Here is a 9,904-nt window from a genome sequence, read left to right as displayed (position 1 = left end):
CCTGAAAATCAGTGTCGGGACAGAACCGTCCTGTTTCCCCCTTGGAGACAGCAGGGCTTGAGGGAGCCAAAGGAAAACAAGTGTTACTAAATTTAAGCCTCGAGCTAAACCTCGGGTTCCTATAGAACCAGCTTCACGTCCCGGCTGTCGCAGCTGTCTCGAGGTTTTCAGCTGGTTCAAATGTCCTGGGGATGGAAGAGCCTGAGCTTTGGCATATGCTGATGTACTTACTGCTCTTTAGGATGGGCATTGACACGACATTTGATCATTCTCTCTCTTGACTGCCTGTTCCTGGCTCGCTGAAAAGAGTTTTGTCTCTGAAATGCTGCACAAAGGACTTTGGGAGCTTTTTAGGGCGATGAAACGATCCCACAGAATTGGTGTTATTGGGAGATTTCCCTGAAGGAGTACAAAGTTGGATGAAAATGGCTACAGGAATTTAAAAATGGTTGTGGGAGGAGACCACAATGTATTAACAAATAGTAACACTCTTTTAATATCTCTTATTTTCAAAGGGTATTCCCAGACTAGTACAAGGAAGAATCCTCAGAACATCTTCTTTCAAATAAAGATTAAGAATTCCTGTTCTATTTTTACAGGTTATCTTATGAATGAAAGAGCTGAACAGATTGCTCATGAATTCTAGAGGGCACCTAGGTTGAAGCAATGGAGAGAATGGTACCAGTATGCATTTTATTTTTAGACTGTAAAAAGACCTTGATTTTGAGGGAAGAAATGTCCCTTCTGGTCGCAGGAAGTGGCAGCAAAATAAAGGCGATAAACTCTCAGTTCATAAACTTCTAATGCCTGTCCATGTGAGTGAGACCTTCAGGGGGGGCCTGCAGGCTGTGATCACACTTCCCATTTCTTGGCAATCTGCTACTTGCTCGGGCTTCCCAGCACACACACACACACATAACACCTCGAGCCTCTTTCTTGGTGGGTCTTGAAGTTCCTGCTTGCTTGCTGGATTCATCTTCTCGCTGAAGGTTGGACGGGACGATCTTGAAGGTCCCTTCCAACCTGGGTGAAGTGAACTCTGTGATTTCCCACTCGCCTGGCAGGAGCCGTGGAGATGTCTCGGAGGAGCCCCTTCGCCTCCTGGCTCTGTGCGATGCTCCACTGCTTCGGGAGTTACATCCTGGCTGCTCTGCTGCTTGGAGAGGCGCCTCTGGAGTACTTCAGCCACAACTCCAGCGTCGTCCTGGCCACGGCGGTTTGGTGAGTCCCTTCACCGTGGGCACCGCTGGCTGGGGAGGGAGATGTTGTGTTTGTGCCCTCGGGAATGATCCCGCCGGGATTAACCGGGGACAGGGAGGTGGGGTGAGGTAGGCTTTGAGTCTTCTGCGTTCCTGGCTCTGGTTTCCCAGTTTCCCTGACCAGTTGCCTAATGCTGTGATTATCTGGGCTGGGGCCAGGCCAAGGGCTGGGCACTTCTATTCATAGAAGCTGCTGCTGAGCCGGAGCCAAACCATGGCTGATCCCACCTACAGAGATCTTCAGCCCTCCCTGAAGATTGGGGGGCATTTTATTCGCTGTGATAGTGAAATGTGCACAAATTAACCTTTGATTTCCTCGGTGTGCATGGCTCATATGTGCTTTTGCATGCCAGGATGAGCATTGTTAGGAAACATTATGAGTGAATCCCTCAGCTCCCAGGGTTTCTATGCTTAAGAAAATAAAAAAGAAAGATATTCTCTCAGGCAGTCTTCTGGAAAAGAGGATATCTACTCTGTCTGTAGTATCATTTCAGTATATGTAGCTTCTCATGCCTCTGGACCATCCGAGATATAAAATTCTAAAAGATTCTGAGTTAAATGACTGGATTTTTATTCAGAACAGGATGGTATCAGTAGTGGGAGTTCCCTGAGTCCATTTGATATCAATTCATTTAAATGTTGCTGTAGAGAGGCTTTGTTGCCCACTGGTTTCCTATAGAATCAGCTATGAAATTAAGAATGTTTCTTTCCTTTTCTTATAGAACCAGCTATGAAATTAAGACTCTTTCTTTCCTTCTTTATGGAATCAGTTACGTCATTCAGACTCGTTCTTTTTCTTATAGAATCAGCAATGAAATGAAGAATCTTTCTTTCCTTTTCTTTTTAATAGAATTATCTATGAAATTAAGAACTTTTTTTTTTCCTTTTCTTTATAGAATCAGCTACCAAATGAAGAATATTCTTTTTCTTTTCCTTTCTTCTCCTTCGCTCCCACCTGACGATACCTCGGGCTGACGCCGCACTGCTCCTCCCAGATCAGGACAAACAAACAGCCCCTTAAACTCTTGGTGTTTTGTGTTTTTTTTTTTTTTTTTGCAGGTACCTGATTTTCTTCTGCCCCATGAACCTCTTCTACAAGTGTGTGAGCTTCCTGCCCGTCAAGCTCATCTTCGTGGCCATGAAGGAGGTGGTCCGAGTCCGCAAGATCGCCGCCGGCGTCCACCACGCTCACCACCTCTACCACCACGGGTGGTTTGTCATGATGGCCACGGGCTGGGTCAAAGGTGAACACGGGAGAGAGCCTGAAGGGCAGCAGGGAGAGCTCCAACCTGCTGGGGAGAGGCTGGGAGGGAAGCTCGGAGCACTTGCGTGTGCTCAGCTGGTCGCTCAGGCTCCCCACAAGGGGTTTATTGCTTGCTGGGTTCATCCCAGATGAATCTACAGAACTGTCTGGCAGAGTGGTTGTGAGCTCAGTCATCATTCAGCTTCCAAGAAGGCTGAGTTGGATGCTCCAGTGGCTGCCCATGGAGGTTTGGCACATCTCTCGTTGGCAGTGGAGCCTCCTGGAGCGCTGATGCCCCCACCCCTTAAATTTACAACAAATCACAGCCAATAGGTTTGGCCTAAAGGGGTATTAGGAAGAAATTCTTCACAGAGAGAGTGATCAGCCATTGGAATGGGCTGCCCAGGGAGGTGGTGGATTCACTGTCCCTGGAGGTTTTTAGGGTGAGATTGGATGTGGCATCAGTGCCATGGGCTGGTGATAGAGGGTCGGACTTGATGATCTCAGAGGTCCTTTCCAACCTGTTTGATTCTGTGATTCCATGGAGGACTGGAGTCATTTAGGAATTCTTCATTCCTTCTCCTGTGTTCTACTGGTCAGTGTTGAAACAGCCCAGGCAGTTTTCTTTTAGCTTTTGTGCAGAGCAAGCACCTGAGCATCAGTGAATGGCAGAGGGAAATGCCCTTTCCCTGCATCAGGAAACACTTCAGGAAATTCTAGGAAAGCATTTGCCCTGCTCTGTTGTTTTAGGCTACCTTTTCAATTTGGGAATAATATCATGAACCCTTTACTCCCCTGGGTTAACCTTCTCCCTTGAGGATCCAGGGCAGACAGCAGAGCTCTCTGGTGTGGCAGTTGCAGCTCTTTGACAGCTTTTCCTGTGTCACAGGTTCTGGTGTGGCCTTGCTGTCGAACTTTGAGCAGCTGCTGCGTGGGGTCTGGAAGCCAGAGACAAATGAAATCCTTCACATGTCCTTGTAAGTAGGCTGAGTTCTTGCTCAGAGCAAGAATGAAGTGTAAAGAACCTCCCAGAAAACCTTCCTTCTCTCTCCTTCAGCCCCACCAAGGCCAGTCTGTACGGCACAGTCCTCTTCACCCTGCAGCAGACTCACTGGCTGCCCATCTCCGAGGCCAACCTCATCTTCTTCTTCACCATGTTCATGATTGTTTGCAAGGTGAGTTCACGGCAGGTTGGATGCTACAAGTTACAGAACCAGAGGACGGGCACAGACCCAAACTGGGGGTGTTCCTGAGCCACTAGAGGCTGTGCATCCCAGGAGGGATCTGCCTGGGGCATTCAAGGCTAAATTCTCCATCGTACAGGTGGGACTGTAAACATCCTTGTGTCTCACTGCCCCGTGGTTCTCCCTGGGTTGGACCATTTCAGTTCACTCTTGAAGATGAGACAGTCCTCCAAGAGAGAAGGCAGTGGTGAACAACCCCCAGTCTGATGAGAGAAGTCAAATGGAAAAACACTTTTATGTAGTTTGTTGGGTTTTATTTGTTTGTATTTTTTTCCCTTTTCCCTCTCACCACCTCCAGGTGAAATCAAAGTAAAAGAAATTAAAGAAATCCGTTTGTATGTGCACATGCAGAAAATACTGGGAACAGCCTGCACTTTATCTTTACAGCCAGTGGAGTGTCCCATGTGGTCAGCATTCCCTGGCTGGAGTGGGGGATCCTTAAATCTTTAACTCTCAGCTTTTCCTCATCTCCTGACAGGTTTTCATGACGGCCACTCACTCCCACGCCTCCCCTTTCGCCCCGCTGGAAAACCTCATCTGCCCCGTGCTCTTTGGCTCCGTCTCCAGTGGACACCCAGGCCACCACCACGACCACCACGAGGTTTCCCACGCGGCTCCTCCTCCTGCCAAGTCCAAGGAGGAGCTCAACGAAGGCACCAGGAAACGGAAGGCAAAAAAAGCTGAATAAAAAAAGCGACGGCGCCCGAAAACAGGCCGAGAAAAATCCCCCCCCCAGGGCTGAGTCTCAAAGCCACCCGTGACTTCCTTTGTGCTCCAGTTGTTCTCCCTCGGGCTCCAGAGGAGAGGTGGAAGCTGGGACACTGCCAGGCAGGTTCCTGAATTTCGGTTTTGCTCTCTGTGCTTGCCTCTTGGTCTCTGCCTCTCCGGTCTGCTCGTACTTTCAGGGATTTGTGGGTTTGTGCCAGGGGGATGAGTTGGGTGCCAGTTCCCAAGCTGTCAGCAGTTTTGATGCAGCATTTTCAACTGATGTAAAAACCTTCTCGCTGTGTTTATTTACGAATGGAGGGGATGGTTTGTGCTCCTGCAACTCGTGAGTTCCTTTGAGTTTTCATTGACCTTCCTGGTGTCTGCCGAAACAACAAACTGTTAAGACACAGTCAGTGTGGAAATCAGCTTTCATACTCAAGGAAGTGAAATGGTCTCTTATGAGCCTGAGCTGATTTTTCCTTGCTCCCACATGTGCCATATCTCCAAGTGATGTGACATTTTATGTGCAATAAGGACTTTGCCTGAGTCAAACTCTGTTTCTCTCAGCTCAGTTCCCTCCGATTCAAATGGACAGAATGTTGTTACTTGCTTAAAGTCTGTGTTAGCAAGAGCTCTGAAGCTGTGAAATGCTCCCAGTGCCATGTGTTGGCACTGTCACTGTCCTAAAGTGTGTCCCACCTCAAACCCGATCCCATTTACCCAGGGGAGAAGCATAGTGTGGTTTGTTTGTGATCCTGTGGGATACCAGAAAAGTGTGTGTGTGAGTAAAGTATTTATTACTATTTATTTCTTATTGCCACGGCACCCCAACCATGGACCTGAATCTGGCTTTTTTTTTAATGTTGCATCTTTATAGAGAGGGTTGGAACTTCAAATTCAGGTCCTGAGCCCACAACTCCGTGCTGGTTTGTTCTTGTAGCAGTGATCCCAAAGGACAGGCTGGGCATTCCCTGGATGCAGGAAGGAAGGTTTTCTGTATCCTTGGATTCAGATAGAAAGGCTGAAGCAGTGGATTTCACACCAGCTGATTAGAACTTCTTGAAAGGACTGATAAAAACACACTAGCTGAAAATATTTATGGGCCAAACCATTGGTCTGTGAGTGCAGCTTGTGCCCAGTGATGGAGAATCAATGCCTTGCGCGGTTCAGGAGGAGTCTGTCAGCTCATTCACGTCCTGCTTAGTCAACACTGGCTTTTACAGTAGTTTTAAGCTGTTCCTATAACTGATTTTGTCCCTAAAAGTGGCATCATCTGAGGGGTGGGGAGGGTGGCACAGGTGGGGATGAAGCACTGGGCTGCCAGCTGAGCAGCATTTCCCATCCCCAGCACTGAGGTTGCTGCTGTCACCTCCCAGCTGGGAATAGAAACAGGAGGATTTCAGGAAAGTGGGGTTTTGTGTGTGTGTGTGTGTGTGTGTCCCTGTTCAAAACTGCAACTGATGGTTAATTAAAAACATATATATATATATATACAATCAGAGGAAAGCCAGTCTGGAAGGTCAAATGGTTTGTGGGTTTGGGGTTTGACAGTGCCTTAATTTTGTGAGTTCCCTTCCCCTTCAGTAGAAAGCAGGAGTTCTGCCTGCCAGCTGCACTGGCTGGCTCTGCTGATGCTGCTCTGCTGAACCCTGATGTCTCACAGGCATGCACGAGACTCCAAATGTTTTACGAGGTTGTCTGATCCAAAGGGAATTCTGTTTTCTAGAAGCCATCAACAAATAAAAACGGTGAAGTGACTCTGATTGTCCGGTGGCACCTGAGGAAATCCGTGTGTGTCTTTTTTTTTCCCCTCCCCAGCCCCGGGAGCCAAACCAGGAGCTTCTTGAGCCACTTTGAGTCTCCTTGGCCCGATGACAAAATGATCCTGAAGAGAGAGATCAGACTTGCTGTCCTGCAGCTGTGCCTGAGGGTGCTATAAATGGGAAATAACATGGGAAAAGGTGTTGGGAGTGTTGCCTCAAACCAGACTTGCTGAGATTTCAGGGGAAAGAAATGAGGGAACTGATTCCTTTGGCATTTTATGCCTGTTGTGTCTGTCTTTCCTGCTAAGTATACACACACGTGCAGGCCCCCACACACAATTCCAGCTCATTTATATGGAGTTTCAGTATTTAAAACCAAAAAAAAAAAAAATCAAAATGCTCTGCGTGAATGTGAATATTCAGGGTGGTCCTGTTGACTCTCTAAGAGTCCTTGCCCTTCAGAGTCTTTTGGACTGAGCCAAATCACAGCTTCCAACCAGGAGAAATATTCCAAGGGATGTTAAAATGTAAGGATAAGTATTGAGAAGATAAAGTGCCATAAAGAGGAGTCACAAGTTCCATTTGGTGAAGCCTTTCCTGGGGAGGGAGAAGGGACGTGGCTTGAATTTCCCTGGCTCAGCAGTGGCAGTCGGGTCCAATTCCAGGCTGGTGTCCTTCATCCCAAGGAGCACAGATGGACCTGTCAGCAGCCAGGGCTGCTCCTGCACTTCTGCCACTCCCACCTGACCTGGACACGCCTTTTCTTCCTTCAGACCCTGCTCCAAACGGCCTGAAAATGGAGCTGGACATTTCCTGGAGACAGGGAGTGACTTGTTTCCAGGCCACGGAGATGGGAGGGATGGAGAGAACACAATCAATCAACCTGGTGCACTAAATGAGGGCCTGCAAAGGGTCCTTCACTTTCTGAAGGGTTTCACTTGTCTCTCCCCCCCCCCAGATTTAACTCTTTTAAAATGTTTATTAACACTCCTTAATTCATCAGAGCAGTTGAGAGGGTTAAGTTGCTTTGGAATGAAGGGTTTAAAGTGTTTGTGTGGCCCAACCAGTGGAAAAGAAGGTCATATTAAAAAACAAAACTAAACTAAACTAAAACAAGAGAGTGTTTCAGGTGCTTCAACAATTCTGGTGTCTGGGGTTATCATTTTACTCAGAGTCTGTAAATGAACAGGCTGCTGAGAGCAGGTCCCTGTCCTTTGAAGGATCCCACTGTGTGCTGGCTCCAAGGAACGTTCCCAGCTCTGCTGGAACCCCCAGGAGCTGCCAGGGCTCACTCAGACTTCCACCAGCCACACGTCATCCCCCCAGAGATGTCCTGATCTGATAACTTCTGATATAACTCCAGTGAGACCCAGCTAAATTTAGCAGTAGGTTTAATCCTCCAAGAGGCCCTGGGTGCCTGCTGGGAAAAACAAGTGTTTTAGTTGCTGTTTCAGCGCTTCATGTGGCTTGTCAGGTTTCTCTTTCCCCATTACAGAGCCCAAACCTGGTGCCTGCAGCTTTCTGATGGTGGCAGATCAGCCTGAGGGACAGGGGAAGGCTCTACAGCACCACTGTGTTTGGGGGAAAAAGAAAAAAAAAAACCAACCCCACGGGAGAATTCAACAGATTAATAATTCTTCCCAGCAAATGAAGTGAAACAAAAAGGGGAGACCAAAGAAAAGAGTTTCTGCACTGAAGAGCTGAGGAAGGAAAGGGCAGTTGGGTTCCCTTTTTTGCCTTTATTCTTGCTGCCAACGTGCACGTTCTGGCACGGTCTGTCCAAAGAACAACCAAATTAAATAATCCAGCGGAGCAGAAAGACCCAGAGGGTGGAGATGGATGGGTGGATGGATGGATGTCACCTTGGCCACGAAGGAATTGTCACCTTGGCCATCTCCTGAGCCACGCAGGAATTGTTCTTTTTGCCACTTTGCCAGCTGATTGGCTGCCAAATGCCTGCTTTTCCCTGCTGCCTATTCCATGGTGCTTTAAAGAGCTCACAAAAGCACTAAAATGACAGCTTGGTGTGTGGTTCACAGTAGTTTTATTTGGCCCTTAGATAGGATTGTCTGCTTTATGGTTCAGGTGCTGTTCCTCAGGGGATGTAACCGGATCCTGTAAGGCACAGGAGGGGATGATACGGAAGGCAAGGCTGGAAAATGGCACTTCCTACCACCTTAAATAGCCAGATTTCTGAAATCAGAATATTTATTTATACCAGATTTCCTAGAAAGCTCTCAAAGACAGTTGGGGTTCAGTGGGAGCTCCTTACATTCCTACCAGGAAAACAGGACATGGGCAAAGCAAAGCAGCAGCACTGGAGAAATCATGCTGTTGACACCAAATGCTCTGTACAGAGGGGTGATATTTTCCTGTTTAGGATGCCCTGTTGGCCCCAAGGCATCTGGTTTGTCCTGTGGGCTCATCCACCCTAAGGAAGTGCCGATTAAAGGGGTTTGAATCCAACTCTGTGATAGTGCTGAGATGACAGTCGGGAGTACCTTGGAGTCTGGGCCCTCCTTTTCATCGTGCATTTGCATCTTTCACGGAGCATCCGCAGAAAAAAAAGTACTATTTGGGATATTTCCTTCTCTGTTTCCTTCAAGTCCCCCAAAGCAAATTTGGGGAAGAGGAAAAATCGGTGTGAGACAGCGATTCCATCTCAGCCTCAGGGTACAGGTAAGCTGTAACCCTGGAATGTGGGCAAACAGGTCTGATATGTTTAGAGGCTTCAGCTTTTTCATAGCCTGAGGAAACCCAGAATGTCCCTGGCAAAGATTTGGACGGTTGGGTTTGTTTGGTTTTGATTTGCAAATTGCAGCAGCTCCCCAGGAACCATCACACACACACACACACACACACATTGCTGCAGAAAACAAGCTCCTGCTTTCCCAATTATCCCAGCCCCCGATGCTTCTCAATGGAGCTGGCGTATCTTGATATGCCAAAAAAAGAAAAAAAAAAAAGCTCTGCAGGCTGAGGGACTCTCCTGGTGCCACCGCAGCCAGCTGGGTGAGTCGGTGAGTGAGCTGATTCTCTCTGCTGGAGACAACAGCTGGCGGGATCATCAGCAGTGACAGGGAGAGGGAGAAGCACAAAACACGTCCCAGATGACAGTGCCGTGAAGCACAGTTTAAAATTGCACGATTTTAGGGTCCTAATGTTGGCTTAAATTAGATTTAGACTGATGGAGGCTAAACCCCAGGGTAGGCTCTGCTCTGTCTGTCCCTCAAGGTAAGAGTGTGTGATTTATGACAGATTAGGATGTCGGTTAATCCCTTCTTATTTGGGTAGATGACTTCTGAGATTAAGCAAATATTGGCTGCAAAAGGAGCCCATAAATACAGGTTACTAATTTTTCAGGAAGCATTCCTGTGTGTGCCAGAGGGATGCAGAGGATACAGCCGAGGATGGACATCAGCCTCTTCAATCTCCTTCGTGGCAGGACTGGGGAAAGCACAGCAACTCTTCTGCCTGATTCTGCTTTTCCCTCAGTTCAGTTTCCTGGAAAAGGCAAAAACCCACAGAAATTACAGACTCTGGTCTGCTGTGAGAAGAGGGGTGAGCAGAAGGTGGGTTCGGGTGTGTCAGTCCGCTCAGCTGGTAGATCATCACCTCTGTTCCACGGAACAGGCAGCATTCCTCATGGGAAGAGCCACACTGACCACACAGAAATACCAACTGAGC

The 9,904-nt window shown here is 47.9% G+C and overlaps 1 protein-coding gene across 3 annotated transcripts in view; it reads left to right on the top strand.

Annotated features, from left to right (window-relative positions):
* The window catches only part of TMEM38A (transmembrane protein 38A), an 8,265-nt gene extending 2,035 nt beyond the window's left edge, over nt 1-6,230 (top strand). For 2 of the 3 annotated variants that reach the window (XM_027902334.1, XM_027902336.1), the window contains exons 2-6: nt 1,065-1,221; nt 2,319-2,503; nt 3,392-3,479; nt 3,560-3,677; nt 4,225-6,230. In XM_027902334.1, coding sequence (XP_027758135.1) covers nt 1,065-1,221; nt 2,319-2,503; nt 3,392-3,479; nt 3,560-3,677; nt 4,225-4,434 — 758 coding nt within the window. In that variant the 3' untranslated portion in view covers nt 4,435-6,230. Of the gene's footprint in view, nt 1-599; nt 679-1,064; nt 1,222-2,318; nt 2,504-3,391; nt 3,480-3,559; nt 3,678-4,224 lie in introns of all 3 variants that reach the window. The other variant, XM_027902335.1, reaches the window with a different exon arrangement.
* The last annotated feature ends 3,674 nt before the right edge of the window (nt 6,231-9,904 follow it).

Source organism: Empidonax traillii, unplaced genomic scaffold (assembly GCF_003031625.1).
Source record: "Empidonax traillii isolate 1590-97213 ecotype Southwest subspecies unplaced genomic scaffold, ASM303162v1 scaffold863:size338993, whole genome shotgun sequence".
In the NCBI taxonomy this organism is placed as follows: Eukaryota; Metazoa; Chordata; class Aves; order Passeriformes; family Tyrannidae; genus Empidonax; species Empidonax traillii.
Note: the sequence above shows the minus strand (reverse complement) of the source record. Positions and strands in the feature narration are given on the sequence as shown.